The sequence below is a fragment of the Zeugodacus cucurbitae genome, chromosome 5 (genome assembly GCF_028554725.1).
Source record: "Zeugodacus cucurbitae isolate PBARC_wt_2022May chromosome 5, idZeuCucr1.2, whole genome shotgun sequence".
In the NCBI taxonomy this organism is placed as follows: Eukaryota; Metazoa; Arthropoda; class Insecta; order Diptera; family Tephritidae; genus Zeugodacus; species Zeugodacus cucurbitae.
This window is the reverse complement of record NC_071670.1, coordinates 51527374-51542248: the sequence shown is the minus strand read 5'-3', so window position 1 is coordinate 51542248 and position 14875 is coordinate 51527374. Positions and strand designations below refer to the sequence as shown.

At 35.8% G+C, this 14875-nt stretch overlaps 5 protein-coding genes across 6 annotated transcripts; 2 read left to right on the top strand and 3 right to left on the bottom strand.

The window, feature by feature from the left end:
* Window positions 1–4195: 4195 nt before the first annotated feature.
* LOC105210637 (uncharacterized) lies at window positions 4196–4971 on the bottom strand. The gene is made up of 2 exons (XM_011181715.3): window positions 4810–4971; window positions 4196–4751 (listed from the first exon to the last, which is right to left on the bottom strand). Exon 2 carries the CDS (start codon window positions 4738–4740, stop codon window positions 4432–4434), a length of 309 nt encoding a protein of 102 aa, XP_011180017.1. The 5' UTR covers window positions 4741–4751; window positions 4810–4971; the 3' UTR covers window positions 4196–4431.
* A 221-nt stretch (window positions 4972–5192) lies between these two features.
* Window positions 5193–7588, top strand: LOC114803501 (ribosomal RNA processing protein 1 homolog). Its single transcript, XM_029039219.2, has one exon. The coding sequence runs from the start codon at window positions 5314–5316 to the stop codon at window positions 7435–7437; it is 2124 nt and encodes a 707-aa protein (XP_028895052.2). The 5' UTR covers window positions 5193–5313; the 3' UTR covers window positions 7438–7588.
* On the bottom strand, window positions 7589–9270 carry Nnp-1 (mRNA cap guanine-N7 methyltransferase). Its single transcript, XM_011181718.3, has 3 exons — window positions 8055–9270; window positions 7840–7992; window positions 7589–7772 (listed from the first exon to the last, which is right to left on the bottom strand). The coding sequence occupies exons 1-3, from the start codon at window positions 9136–9138 to the stop codon at window positions 7693–7695; spliced, it is 1317 nt and encodes a 438-aa protein (XP_011180020.1). The 5' UTR covers window positions 9139–9270; the 3' UTR covers window positions 7589–7692.
* Window positions 9271–9569: 299 nt separating this feature from the next.
* Window positions 9570–11985, top strand: LOC105210640 (peptidoglycan-recognition protein LE). Its single transcript, XM_029039221.2, has 6 exons — window positions 9570–10205; window positions 10265–10576; window positions 10702–10815; window positions 10879–10943; window positions 11234–11448; window positions 11510–11985. Exons 1-6 carry the CDS (start codon window positions 9980–9982, stop codon window positions 11658–11660), a joined length of 1083 nt encoding a protein of 360 aa, XP_028895054.1. The 5' UTR covers window positions 9570–9979; the 3' UTR covers window positions 11661–11985.
* LOC105210638 (protein stunted) lies at window positions 11834–13448 on the bottom strand. Of its 2 annotated transcripts, XM_011181717.3 has the most exons (5): window positions 13257–13448; window positions 13059–13128; window positions 12929–12989; window positions 12719–12782; window positions 11834–11995 (listed from the first exon to the last, which is right to left on the bottom strand). In XM_011181717.3, exons 1-4 carry the CDS (start codon window positions 13286–13288, stop codon window positions 12772–12774), a joined length of 174 nt encoding a protein of 57 aa, XP_011180019.1. In that variant the 5' UTR covers window positions 13289–13448; the 3' UTR covers window positions 11834–11995; window positions 12719–12771. The 2 variants fall into 2 exon arrangements, with proteins under 2 accessions (XP_011180019.1, XP_011180018.1); XM_011181716.3 differs by lacking the exon at window positions 12719–12782 and having other exon boundaries at window positions 13257–13447.
* Between the last annotated feature and the right edge of the window lie 1427 nt (window positions 13449–14875).

The following is a 14875-nucleotide window of genomic DNA, read 5'->3' as shown; positions in this document are numbered from 1 at the left end:
CAAATATTTCAACAACTGACAGCATAACAGAAATATGCACAACAAAATTCCTGCAAGTACCTATAAATACCTCGACAATAATTTATAAGTCATATAAAGCGCTACGTGTGGTCACAAGCGTCATAAACGGCTACGTGAATGAAGGTGAGTTATTTTTAAACTGTTATTTCGGAAGTCACTGCATAAAAAGTAAGCTGTTCTTGTAATCTGGGAAACATAAATATTTATCTCAGCAACTACTGCCACTCAACGCTAAATGGAAATTAATTCCAACAGGGAGCAAGTTAGGCTGACCCGGACCTTTTTGCGAGCACTCAAACTAAACTCAAAAGCCTTATGACCTTAAGTTTTGTTGTAAATTGTTGTTGTAAATTTCAGGCACAACACTTAAGCTTTTATTAAGTTGACGGCATTTCAGTTACAGTTTTTCTAATCAAATCCACTCAGAGGTCAAAGTGCCATACATTACAACTCTTGTCAACAGTAGGTTGAGACAATATTATTGCGCAAAAGATGCGAATAAGCTTAAGCTATGCATTGCAAGCAGTACAAAGATTCAATGACAGTACGACAAAGAACGCTTACGAAATTTGCGAATATGCACTCAAATAACGGAGTGTCACACATTTGACCGTTATTTGAATTTACAAGAAGAATTATGAGAACCTTCTAGCAATGACGAGTCACCTCTTCCAAGGTTAGCGACACCTACAAACTCTCTTATAGGCTTTACCAGCGGCTACAAGCGCCTACAGCTGTCGCGGCAGAACGCCGGTGTTATACATAAAATGCGCCTGTTGTCTGCAGACAGCCACCCCGTTAACAGCACCATGACCGCCTAGTCCCTCTGGTTTTGTAACACGCGCGTGGCTTTTACTTTTTTTCCTCTCCACATTTCTTGCAATAATGAGGCCAACAGGAGGCATACATACAGACAGACTTATGTAGTTGGTGTGATTACTTGTGCTTGTGATTGGCGCAAATCGTAGGAGTGGCACAACAACACTAAATTGTGTGTGTGCAACAAAAGCAAAGTGAAAAGTGTTATTGTGCAGGAAGTGTTTCTACTGTTTATAGGTTGAAGAGAGTGGTGAGAGTAGTGTAATGGAAAAGAGGAATTGGTGCTAATTATAATACAAACTTGTAAATATGTAATCAATAAAATGCAACAAAAAAAACCAAAGAAATATTATGACTTAATTGCATCAGTGTGTGCTCATCCCGACCGACGCTTGTGGTAGCAAAGAATACACATTTTATAGCTGTGCTCTTTATGGATGCTAACTGTAAAACGCAATTGGCTCATACCACCCACATGTGTATTACACTGCACCGTTCCCCACTTGCTTCGGCTCATACACATTCAGCGCGTTCGTCCTACTCTCCACAGAAAGTACTCGTACATTAGAGAAATGCCCTTGAGTTTGTCCTTTTCACCCTCAAACAAGCGCCATTCTTCGTTTTATTTTATTTTTTGTGTGTTGTCTTCAATGTTTAGGTTTGATGTGGTATTTTTCAGGTTTTGACTTGTGCCTTCATTCGTGTGTTTGCTACAAAGTCAAAGTGTATGGACGAGTGCGTCGAAATTAGCGTAAAAACTCAGAGGCAGAATTGAACTGGAAGTTGAGGCTCTCCGATAAAGTGTAGGAGGCAGTGGTCATATGAGAGACAAATATATGTATATAGAAATGAGAAATCTGCAAAGAGCACCCACTGGTTGTGTTGCAACCAAAGCGACGCCACCAAGAGCACCGCACTGAGCAGAAAAGCACAAAAAGCTTCTTAGCCTGTCATGGGACTAACCAACAAGCAAAAAAATAAATAAATAAATAAAACATAAAAATAAGTATGACGAAGGCGATTACCAGCTAGCCAGAAACAGCTGGTATAACAGTAAAGAAGGCTTGGCCGCAAAATGGATAACAGCAATAACACAACAACCTAGGGGTGCCACAATAAGAGACGTGAGCACGGTCGCGTACATATGTGCATAGAGAAGATGCAAATATACATATTGCGAGTGGGCGATTTGGCTGGGCGTTTTGCTAGCTATACTAGAACCTCACGCAGGCTGGACTGAATGTGACCCGCTTCAATGAATGAGTGCTGCCGCTGCTGCTGCTGTGTTGACTGACGACAGCAACCCGTGACTGCTCTCAAACAAAGTGGTGGCTAAAGTGTTTGCGGGGAACACAACAAACAGTGATGAGTAGAACTGGGGGCTATGACCAATACTGGCTAATCTTAATATATGTATATCAGCTTACATGTATGTATATATATGAATGTAAAGTATGACGCGTTGGTTACTTTGGCGCGTGTTGGTTTTATGGTTTTAAAATAAAAGATGTAAAAAATTAAGAAAAAGTACAATAACCAGATACAAGCATTCAGCGCGTTGAGTACGTGCGTTCAAATGCCTGTTTACTCAATGCTTAATGTTTGTATGTGCAAATGTATGTATGTATATAAAAAAGTACCAAAATTTAGGGGGACAAATTTAAAAAGTTCAAAATACAGTGATGGCGAGAAAATAATAACAATTCGAATATACCAAATATGAAATAGAAATTAATAAAATAATAATAAAGAAATATAAAAGAATTTCGCAGAGTGTGGATAGCAACAAAGAGTACAAAAAAATTATTAAGTAGTGGAAATTATAATTTCCTATTTTTATAATATTTTTTTTAATTTACTGCCATTTACAAACATCTGTACACTATGCTGTATTCAATAAAGAAATAAAAGAAAAAATTTTAATTGAGTTTCAAAGGCTAAAAACAAGGGCATTTTTACAATTTCTTTTTTAATATTTAAAGTGATATATTTAATTTAAACAATTGAGCCTATCAAAGATACATATTTAAACAGTTTTTTGTGAAAATTTTATTAAAAAATTCCGAAAACTCAGCCGTTGGCACCACATCTCCCATGAAGTGTCCAAAAACGGTGAACATCAAAACTCATGATTGGTTCATCCAAAATCAATAAACCAAAAAAATCTATATAGTATATGTATAAATCCAGTTAATGAACAGAGCAAAAAAGAAAATATTGAAATTTGAATCTGTGTTTGTGTTTTGAGATACAACGCGTTTAAAGTTTTACATTCATACTGACCTAAAAGGGGGAACTTCCAAAGGGTATGTATGTATGTGATTGGCGTTTAACCGTTTAGGCTATTATAGCCGAATCGATGAGAGCGCGCCACTCCTCTCTTTTCTTCGCAATTCGGCGCCAGTTGGAGATTCCAAGTGTAACCAGGTCGCTCTCCACCTGGTCCCTCCAACGGAACGGAGGCCTCCCCTTTCTTGGCTTTCTCCGGCGGGTACTCCATCCAACACTTTCAGAGCTGGAGTGTTTTCGTCCATTCGGACAACATGACCTAGCCAGCGTAGCCGCTGTCTCTTTATTCGCTGAACTATGTCAATGTCGTTGTATAATTCGTACAGCTCATCGTTTCATCGTCTGCGGTATTCGCCGTTGCCAATGTTCTGAGGACCATAAATCCCGCGCAACATTTTCCTCTCGAAAACTCCTAGTGGCGTCTCATCTGATGTTGACATCGTCCAAGCTTCTGCATCCAAAGGGTATATCTCTTAGAATATTACGCGGATTGATTTGATATTTTTGGGTATTATTTTAAACATATTGCACTATTTAATAAAACAATTTTTTTTTTCAAATTTTGAAACCCACCTTAAGAAAAGTGTTTTTACCAACCACTTGGCGACGACTGTAAAAGCACATTCTGTTGCATACTTTTAGGCATACTACTAATTATGTATATATGAAATTGACAAGCAGTTATGTTAGCAAATATAAACATATGCTCATACATACAAACATATTAAATATCTAAAAATAGCAAAAGAAATATTAGTTGCTTTTAAATAAACATCAGGTGGAGGAGTAACAAAAACATAGTTTTTTTTACAAATTTGTTTGACCTCGTCTTCTATGCAAAATAATAAACAGCAATTGTCGAATTGGCAATATCGTACCCCTCCAACGTTGCGGTGCATTATTTTCAACACGGCTGCTTATAAACGAAAATAAATGTATAAGGCAACAAGTTTTTCATAACAAAAATGTCATTTGTGTGCAATAAATTTTAATTACGCGTTATAATTAAAAAATAAATCACTTCCCATCAGGAAGCAGTCCAAAAATATATTTTTTTTCCATTATGCACATACCCCATATTAATTTTTACGCTGTTAGAGCAAATGTAGTATCTTAAAAGCGTATGTGTACGCGTCTATAGTTTCAAAATGTTTATGTTTCCGTTATTTTTATTTTTTCAAAATCCTTATCATTATATAATAGCTAATTATAGTGTAAAAATATCTAGTATTATAGTTATTAAATATCATATTATCAAATGCTTATGGCAAATTAGAACTAGTACTGGTATTATGTACATATCTAAACATTCTCTTTGTTGCTATCCGTCTCCTCTACATCCTTTTTACCTTTCTGTGAATTGCACTTTTCCAGAATTGCATCCACTTCGTCGCATTGACTTGTGATGTCTTGAATAGTGTTCTGAAATGCTTCAAGCGTATTAAGAAATTCTTTTAGATACATTCCACTAACACGTAGTTGTTTTTCTTTTTGACGACAAATTTCTGATTCATTATTTTTATGGTAATAATCGTAGTTATTGATACAAAAGTGAGTTTGCTGTTGCAAATCCGTGATTTTCTCCATTGCCTGTTCTATATAAGTATTCATTGTGCTATTATCTGTAAGTATGGTATTTGTATTTAACATGTTTAGGTGTAGAATATACTTCCAACTTACCTGGTATAACTTATTTTATTATAAATTTACTCAAAACCGAATTAATAACACTTTTCGAAAAAGTTTAGCATTAATTATAAACGCGCGCGTACAAATCAAAAACCGCGGACAACTGATAGATATGTTTAATAAGTTTAGTTGTGTTTAATATATCTAACATTTGACAGATCAACTGTTGATGGAGTATGTTTAATTATTTTAATTGCTTTAAATATTTTATTTATTTATTTATTTTTTGTTGTTTCAAAAGCTTTATATGAAATAAACAAATTGCATTATATTTTGTAGAAAAGAATAATCTTCTAAACTGCGTGAATTTAAAAGTAAAAGGCTTATTCATAAAAAGTACGGCAGCACTGTCGGCATCTTGGGTTTGTTTTGACATTTATAAAAATTACTTGAAAATTAACTATCGTGAGAATTGTAGCACGTGGTGACAGCGCAATAATTTCCAAACAAATTTTGCAAAAAACTTAATATATATTAATAATTAAATAGCGTAAAATGGTAATAATGAAAAATAAAAAAGTTAAGAAACCATTTAAGACACGAAAGTTTCAATATAAACCTGAAGTTGAGGAAAATGATGACGCTAACGAGGACGTTGAGCGCCAAGATATTCCTAAAGAAGTACGTATCATAGCACAGGAAGTGCAAATCGTGCGTTCGCTGGCTTGCAATGATCTCAACAAACGTAATCGCCAAATACGGAAGCTGCGCAAATGGCTACAATTACGTGCACGAAGCTCATTTCCATTCACAGAGGAGGATTTTCTACGTATCTGGAAGGGGTTATACTACAATATGTGGATGTCAGATAAACCATTGGTTCAAGAAGATTTAGCTGAACAATTGGGCAAATTAATTGAATGTTTCGAAGGGGATGTAGCAACTAGTGTGAATTTTTTCGGCGCGTTCATGAAAACTATGTGTAATGAATGGTTTGGCATTGATCAATGGCGTTTAGACAAATTCATGATGCTTGTACGACGAATGCTGCGTTACATGTTTCGTGTTTTGAGAGGTGATGGTTGGACAAAAGATTCTATCACACTATTCAATGAACATATGAATTTGACTGTTTTGGCTGCTGTTAGTCCTGCTATCGGCTTGACGATGCATTATCTTGACATTTTCTTCGAAGAATTGGCAAAAGTAGCTGATGGAAAGATTAACGAAGAACAAGTGGGCTACTTCGTTGTGCCGTTTGTAACCTATTTAGCTAAAGGCCGTAATGCTAAACTAGTAGCGCACTGCCGCTCACAAGTGTTGCAGCATTTACTGTTTCAAAGCTCTTTGGGTCGTGAATACACAGACAAGTTTAATGCATGGAAAGAAATGGGTTTCCCCACAGAATCCATCAACGACTTGGAATTAGTTGAGAACGAGGCTGACGGAGAAGCTGAAGACGGTGACGAGGATGCAGGCGCAGAATCACAATCCAAAGAGACACACTTGGATCCACGTGCAGGAAATGTTGATGTATTCATGCCTGAGCTACCATTAAATGCTAAATATGTGATTGATGAATTGGAAAGACTTTTATATAAAGATGGTGATGTTAGCACAAAAATTAGAAAAAGTTTGCGTAAGCAACTGAAAAATTTCCAAACATATCAAGAAGGTAAATTCCCCTTGGGTGTGAAGTATATGCCACGTTTTAAGGCAGAGAATGAAAAACCATTGATGAAAGACAAAATAGAAAAATTAGAAAATGTAGAAAATGAACTGTTTGGTGTTGGACGTAAACTAAAGCAGCTGAACAAAAGAAAGCGACGCAAGCTGCTCAAATCACTGAACTTTACCGAAGTCGACGAATCGAATTATGACCAAACTATTCTGAAAGCTTTGCCGAAGCAATATCTAAAGGAACGTAAGAGGAAATCGGATGCGTTCATGAGTAACTGGGTAGAAGAAGAATTAGGAACAGAAGATCTATTGCCGAATAAAAAACAGAAAAAGAAGAAGAATACCGAATCGAAATCTAACGGATTCACCGAGCTGGAAGCAGAAGAAAGTAGCAATATCGACAATTCTAAAGATGAGGAACAAAGTTTAGTCGAAACAAACGTCGCGGCACAAAACGACAAAATAGAGAAAGAAACAAAGCAAAAAACTCCCAAACGTAAAGAAGTAGATGCCGCACAACCCACAAACTTAGAGAAAAATGCAGAAAAAGTTGCTACCAAAACCAAAAAACAAAAGGAAGTACCAACTAAAGACACCAATTCTGAGTGGGATACACCATTGGCAGAAGGTGAAATCGAATACTTTATACCATCGCGAAAAGCACAATTGAAAAATGCCAATGCAAACCTTGTACCCAATCCTTTGGCGAAGAAATCGCAAAGCAACGCATCAACGCCTGTGAATGCAAAGAAAGCCACGAGTGCAGCCAACAACGCAACACCAACGGGCAGCATAAAACGTGTAAAGATCGCACTTAAACACAACACTGCGCAAAATCCGAGCGAGTACATAAAGCAGATTAAAAGTTCACCGAAATTGCCATATGATGCAGACAAGAAGCCCGGCAAAGGCTTACTGAAACCGAACTCAATGCCTAGTCCAATTAATCCATTTTATAAAAAGAAAATTGGTTTACGCCTAGCTAATGATACGATTTGAACTGCGTGTGCGCGGGGATATTGGCGTGAAGGTTTTTATATTTAAATTCTGTAGAAATTAAGTAAATTAAACTCATAATACATATATACACAAATGTATTAGTTTCATAATTGAATTGTCTCAATTGAATACAAAGAAATAAATGCGTGTATAAAAGTTTTTAAACATGTAAAATAAGTTTTATTGCTGTTCATTAGAAGTAGAAACACTTAAACCAACAATTATAGCTCCAACCAAGGACCCTGTTATATGGTACTAGTCGAACTCAAAAACGGGTTTGCCCTCATTGTCCCATGTGTTTTTGCATTTACGGAATGCGCACACCAGATAAAGTGCTGGAAGGAATAAAGCGGTAGAAATAGAAAATTTGTGAAAAATATGTCAAAAAATTTTGATATTTACTTGTAGCTTCCCATTCCGACTGCGAAAGCGTTCCTATGGATTTCGAAGAACCTCCTTTGAAAAATGCCTGTAAATGCTGAAATTCGGGATCTTTCCCTCGCCGATTTGGTACAACGGTTTCCAAACCATTCATTCGTTGTAGCAGCGCGCGCCCTGTAAGGATTTACAATTTATTTAAATCTAGCTAGACACATTTAAAATACAAAATTTCTCACCCTTATCCAACGACTCTTTGTAGTAATCGGCAAAAGTTGTTTTTCGCTCAAGTTTTAAACCATATTTGCGACACAGTTTAACCAACGTTGGAAAATGCACCAAAAATTCGGGGCAATCGACGACGCCCTCTAAATGAAATTGATATTTAGCACCAAAAAGCGGTGGCGGATCTGTGTCACATATGAAATCGATTTTATAGATATCATTGCCGATACTGCGCGGGTTATGTGATTGACGTAAACGACGCATTATTTCGTTTGCGTCTGGAATTGTCGCTATAAAATAACCGCCCGGTTGCAGGCATTCAGCCGCATTGCGTACCATGCACTCGGCTTGTGTGAGAGACTCAAAGGAGTAGTGAAATGCAAATTGACATGACACCAAATTCAATTTAAGCGATTTATCCTTGTAACGCTCACGTAGACGCACCAATGTGGCATCACATGCAAAGAATTCTGCGGAAAATTTATTGGCGAACTTCGATTTGTCCGCACGCGTTTGCATTTCTTCATAACGCTTTTTGCACTGATCCACTGACACCTCAGCAATATCGGTGCAAATTAGATGTGTTATATTGGCCTTTTCCCATTTGAGGAGATCACCACCTTTACCACAGCATAAATCTAGCACACGCATAGGGTCACCTATACGTTGTTGTTCTTTGATGCGTGCCAAATACTCGGCGATTAGTTGACTCTTTAACCAGTTGTTAAAGTTACGCATATAAACAATGCGTGACTTGAGGCGTTCCTTGCGCCCGGTTTCTTTCAATTCATTGTAATGCGAAGCCACAACGCGCATGTTGCCATCGGTTATGGGTTCGGCGACATCATCGGCCGGATCGCTGTCACTTTCTTCATTTGTAGTGCTTTCTGTTTGTTTGGCAGTGTAGGCAGTTAATCGTGCTTGCTTAGGAGCGGGCTCATCACTGTCATCACTCTCGGCCGAAAGCGAGACTACCTGTTGTTGCAATCGCATATTTTGATATCCCGTAGAAGTGGATTGCAAGCCTTGTGCATGCTCACCATCACTGCTCTCCTCGTCTTCATCTTTACTGCTGTAGCTTTCTGCTATTTCAGCCATTGAACACAATACGATTAACAATAAAAAATTATAACTAACAAGAAAATCTAGTATGTTATTGGATTGAAAATAAATTGACAACTGATTTTCGGCATGCAAACGTCAGATGAGATGTGGTGTGTTTCATGTGCTCTACATTTAACATTTTTAGAACAGTTCCTTTTAGAGTGCTGCCATACAATTGATATTGCTCACGAGAAATTCATGGATGACATTTAGCATAAATTTATCAGTTATAATTTTTTGAATACACAAAACAAAACATACAGAAATTAATTCAAATCAAATGAATTAAAATTTCATCATTTGGTTTTTTATTCATTTTTAATATTATGATACCTCAGCAAAACATTTCATTTCTATAATTGTTGTTGCAGCTGGTCAGCTTAACATTTTTTCACCATAGCTTTCATTAATTTCTTTTGACAATGTTCAAAGACTAAACTGAATGGGTCACTTTAGTTCAACATTTGTGTTTGTTTTTATTGTTGCTTAATTTATATGTGGTGTTTTTTAATATTCTGGTTATACTACTTTAGTTTAACGGCTTTAGTCACTTTTCACACAGTCAAATAGCAAAGAACAAGTTTCGCGAAAAATAATACATATAATATACGTATATGCATTGTATATGTAAATTAAGAAAAACTATTTTTAAGTAAATCGTCGTACGAGAACCGTCAATATGGAAATCTGAGTTATACATTTAAAACTTTTTTCGTTTGGCAGATAAGATAAAGTCAAAGTCTGCGCGTGAATTATGATTAGTGATAAATAATATTAAGACAAATTAAAGAGTGCTGTGGTACAGACAACGTTAAATTCTTGCACAAAAGCAAACATGTCCAAAATTGGTGGTCTCAATGCTACCAAAGAGGCTGCAACTAGAGAATGGCTAGAGCAGCAGGAACAACTCAGCCATTCGGAATTCGAAGAGGATGATATTTCGTCTATAGCGGAATCTTCAATCATCTCCAGCAGTGATGGAGACTACGAAACGGAAGCCGAAGAAGATTATGATCTAACAAATAATACACTAACAACTACAGTATTGGGCAATCAGTATAGTAAGCACAAGTCTCTTTAATTAAATATCAAGCAATATTAAATTTGTTTCTCTATTTAGCGCCTACCGATATGTCTGTGGTAATAGAGAATCTTCGTCAGTTGCTGAATTCTATAAATAGCGTGCAAACATTGGAAAATGTGCATATTGAAAACTCGTCAAATGTCACCATCGGTAATGTCACAAATATTAACGGCAATATACAGATAATACAGCGCATTAAAAAGCCTCCACCGCATAATACGCGACAAACTTCAACAACAACAGCAACAGCTAAAACAGTGCGAAAAAAGTCAAATGATTCGTCAATAACACCCGTTAGTGAGGAGCAAGAAGAGCGCGTCAAGCGTGATGCATTTATCGAACGCATAAGTGAGTTTCTTTATAATTTTCGCTGTAGATTTCACTTCAATGATAATATATTAATGTTTTTCTAATTAAATAAAGTTACCGTACATTTTTTTATTGCTTTTAAATATGTTATAACATCTTTTCAGAGTATAAAATACCTAAAGAGCTTTGTTCTGTCATACCGCGTAGCACTTGGCTTGCCCAAAAACCCATGGAGGATTACGATTACATACAGGAGCCGTTGAAATTAGTGATTATTTGTAAGTATTTCAAAGTATTCAGTGTCGCATTTAAAAAAAAAAATATATATGTGTAACTTGCAGCACATACCGCCACAGAGAGTTCGGAGAAGCAAGCGGTTAACGTACGCATCATACGAGACATACAGGTAAAGTTAGTTAGCTAAATAAGTTGCTGGTAACAACAAAAAAATTTATATAAGATTATGTGTGAGCATTTGATTTATAATATTTTGTTCAATTTAAGTGCCTATGTGATAAGACAGTGTATTGAAAAGAGATATGATAAAGTATTTCCGCAACAGCTAAGCAGCTAATATTTCAAATTTGATTACCTTTTTTTCCTATATATTACGTCTCAGTATTAAATTCGTAAGATTTTTAAAGCCTCCATTGTTTAAAGATATTACTAACAATTGAAACAACATATTCTCCTTAGTGCTTTCACATTGAATCACGTGAATGGAACGACATCGCTTACAATTTTCTAGTCGGCTGTGATGGCAATGTTTATCAAGGACGCGGCTGGGGTGTGGTGGGTGCACACACAATTGGCTATAATTCGAAATCACTGGGTATTGCATTTATCGGTTGCTTCATGCGTCAGTTACCCAGCGAAGCGGCGCTGAATTCATGCAAAAACTTTTTGAAGCGGTGAGTAGTTTTGAAAATCTTCTATGGTAATTGTGTGCTCATTTAAAACATTTTTTCACAGCGGTGTGGAGGAAGGTCACTTGGCGCCGGATTACAAGCTTATTGCACATTGTCAGTGTCGTTCGACAGAGAGTCCTGGCCGCAAGCTGTATGAAGAGCTACAAACTTGGGAACATTTCTATAATATCGGCGAAGAGGAGGACACGGAGTAGCTTGCATAAATTTAAGGCACACAAAAATTAAATTATTGAGTTCTCTCTATACAACATAAGCTTTAAATATTGTGTTATAGTAAGTTATAAGCTTTTAACTATTTGCATTTAATGCATTCATATGTACCTAGATTATTTATTATAATAATCAAAAAATAAAATAAAAAACACTATTTTTCACTGTTATTTCATATTTTCTTAATTTATTATTACTCGAGCGCATACAGAAACGGAAATTCCTGCAATACAACTGTAATTAACCATGATGTCGTCGGTTGCTAAAGCGATAAATGCGATTGTATGCCAAAAGCAGCCTTAGACTTCTTCAGTGCGGCCTGTAAGAAATAAAATTATTGCACTCATTTGTTTATATAAAAAATGTAAGCAAATAAAATATAAGTGATAAACGAGGAATTCATACAAAGCAAAGTACAAATGTCAATATGTACATACAAATGTATGTATGTATGTGAAGAAACCGCAAAGTGATAAGTAACGGCTGACTACTAGTAAGTTGTAATTTTGAGTTTAACTTTGAAAACATCTTTGTTAGATACGATAGGGGGGAATTAGTAGAAAAAAATTAAATAAAATAATTAAATTATTTAGTTATAACAAGGATTGACAGCTGACAGGGTTTATGATTCAATACATTTTCAATTTGTGTTTTTTTTTGGTTGCGAAATCATCTTCTTTAAGACAGTTTGTGGTAAGGCAACAACAAATCATGCGTGGGACGCAACATTCATGTTTCGCATGTGATTTTTTATATTTTTTTCAAAGCTAAAAATATGCCGAAACAATTTGGGGAATCACGGCCGGACAATCTTATATTATTCATCGATTAGTTGATCAATGCATATTTTCTGCTTGTTTGTGGGGGATTTTCTTGAATGCTGTGCGCTTTTCGCAATGCAGACGGTGCTCTTAAGCAATTTAAACATCTTTCAAAACTTTGTGAAGCACACATGTAGGTTTGTTAGTAGCATTGTTGGCATAACAACAAAACAAGAAACAATTGGCGATAAAACCACGGGTTGCTGGTGATTTTCACTTACAACATCGCATACGTTGTTTAGGCTAATATAAATAACTAGCTTGTAGCTACACTTTACTTCTCATCTGTAAATTCAAAAAAATAAATTTAAAGAATGTGTATAAAATAGGTTAAAACCGACTATTTTGAAAATAAAATACATAAATTAAATAAATACATAACGTTTAAGATAGCTATACACTTAAAACAGTAATTAGCTTATAACACTTACGTGCTGGTTTACCGTTAGCCCATGGAGTGAACTTCACATGAGTCTCGTTGCGCTTGGCAGCCTGCAAGGAAGTTTAAAATGTACATAACACATGTGCCTACTACAAGGATTCATTTAACTATTAACTTACATCATTACGGAGGTTAGTCTTCAGTGCTTGTCGCACAACACGAGCGCAGATGTTCGAGTATTGGATGTAGCTGGAAAAGTATTAAGAATTATGCTATGTCCAATTGGAATTACGTAATGTGTGTTGGTAATGAAATGGTTCAGCTAAGTTTTGTGGCAACTATTTCACTACTTTTCACAAATCTTTTATGCTACTTACGTAAGTCCAGCTGCTCTCCATGCGTTGGTCATTTTGCTTCGGTTTTGTTTTTAGTTTTTTTACACGTAAAACAATTGGAAAATTTAGCAAAAGCTGCTGCGCTCGCTGATACTGCCGTATTTCTTGTCAAAAAAAATCGCTGTATGACAGCAGAGAACGTTAAATATACGTTCTCTGATTATACGTTCTCTGTGACAGTTGAATATGTGACAGTTTCGCTGTCAAAACATATGCTGCTTCTTCTACATAGAAGGTTGCAATGAAATTTTAAACACAGAGTGACGAGTATGAAATACAGAGTACACGAAATGAGAATATAATATTTGCTAATCAATATTTTAATTGCACAAGTTGTTTTTAGTATACTTTTAGGCTTATATACATATATCAACATTGTTTAAATTAATCTATGGTGTCCTTGGCGTATGCGTGATTTTTATTGCTTTAACTAAAGTGTAATGTAAAAGTGTATGCAGATATGCATTTATTAAAACAAAAGAAGTGAGGCAAGGTTTGAGCAGAAGAGAATATTAAATATTAGAAGAATGAAAAATTCTCGCAAAAGGAAAAAGGCAATAAAATTAGTAAAATAATTTAATTTTCACTTAAATGTGCACATAAATATTTTTTTGTCTTCTATTTGGTAAATAACTAGATATTCTTCTATGAAATAGTTGTTACACGCGCCACAAAGCGTTAAAGCTTATACATATAAACTTTTATTGCCACAGCGAGATAATGACTTGTTTTAATTGTAGCTAAAACAATACAATAATTATAAGCGATTTTCGTATAGTCGTAATGGTATTCGCTTGAGACTTCCATTGGAAACTGTGCATAATTTAGCGATAACGAAACATGACACATCTACTTACATACAAATGTATACATATACATAAAACACTATGAAAGTGTGATATTTCAGTCTTTTGCCATTTAAGAAACTTCTTGCACCGCCCACTTGACCTCATACCGGAAATAGAAAGATAATGAAATAACAGACGTTACGGAGTCATCGAACTTTGACTCTTCATGGTCTCTTCTACACTTACACGTACTAGAGATATGCGAACGGGCGAAACCGTTGGAAGAGGAGAGAGGAAGAAACAAAAAAGCTTTATAAGCTCATCATCCTGGGAATGAGATAGAGTTTCTCTGTCTTTTTACAGTTTAGAACACGTAACGAACGACTAAATTTGTAATCGAACATTTTATACTCTAGCAATTTATTTATTTAATTTTATTAATATAACACACAATTTGACCCACATATTCGTTATATGGTATGAAGTCCATTGTAAGTTGGAAACCCTAATATTAGGTATATGGGAGCTAGGAGAAGTTATGACCCGATTTCGCTCATTTTTGGCATGGAGACATATTATTACATTGAAATAGGTCGAGTGGTTTCTGAGAAATAGTTTTTGACCCATAAGTGGGCGGAGCCACGCCCATATAATATTTTGTATACCAACTTGGGTGCAGCCCTTCTCGAATTTAAGCCTTGTTGTGTTTTTCCTTACTGAATTAAAGTAATGTTAGTAATTTTCAACATAACCTTTGTATGGGAGATGGACGTCGTTATAATTCGATTTCCTCAATTTTAGACTGACTTGAAG

What these genes read in the sequence shown, in the direction of transcription:
- LOC105210637 (XM_011181715.3), bottom strand. Translation starts at nt 4,740, where the DNA reads ATGAATACTTATATAGAACAGGCAATGGAGAAAATCACGGATTTGCAA.
- LOC114803501 (XM_029039219.2), top strand. Translation starts at nt 5,314, where the DNA reads ATGGTAATAATGAAAAATAAAAAAGTTAAGAAACCATTTAAGACACGA.
- Nnp-1 (XM_011181718.3), bottom strand. Translation starts at nt 9,138, where the DNA reads ATGGCTGAAATAGCAGAAAGCTACAGCAGTAAAGATGAAGACGAGGAG. An exon ending in CAAAGAGTCGTTGGATAAGG is followed by an intron (nt 7,993 to 8,054) that starts GTGAGAAATTTT and finishes AAATCCTTACAG; the next exon opens with GGCGCGCGCTGCTACAACGA. An exon ending in GTCGGAATGGGAAGCTACAA is followed by an intron (nt 7,773 to 7,839) that starts GTAAATATCAAA and finishes TATTCCTTCCAG; the next exon opens with CACTTTATCTGGTGTGCGCA.
- LOC105210640 (XM_029039221.2), top strand. Translation starts at nt 9,980, where the DNA reads ATGTCCAAAATTGGTGGTCTCAATGCTACCAAAGAGGCTGCAACTAGA. An exon ending in TGCATTTATCGAACGCATAA is followed by an intron (nt 10,577 to 10,701) that starts GTGAGTTTCTTT and finishes ACATCTTTTCAG; the next exon opens with AGTATAAAATACCTAAAGAG. An exon ending in TGCAAAAACTTTTTGAAGCG is followed by an intron (nt 11,449 to 11,509) that starts GTGAGTAGTTTT and finishes ATTTTTTCACAG; the next exon opens with CGGTGTGGAGGAAGGTCACT.
- LOC105210638 (XM_011181716.3), bottom strand. Translation starts at nt 13,288, where the DNA reads ATGACCAACGCATGGAGAGCAGCTGGACTTAC. An exon ending in AGACTAACCTCCGTAATGAT is followed by an intron (nt 12,990 to 13,058) that starts GTAAGTTAATAG and finishes ACTTCCTTGCAG; the next exon opens with GCTGCCAAGCGCAACGAGAC. An exon ending in GGCTAACGGTAAACCAGCAC is followed by an intron (nt 11,996 to 12,928) that starts GTAAGTGTTATA and finishes TATTTCTTACAG; the next exon opens with GCCGCACTGAAGAAGTCTAA.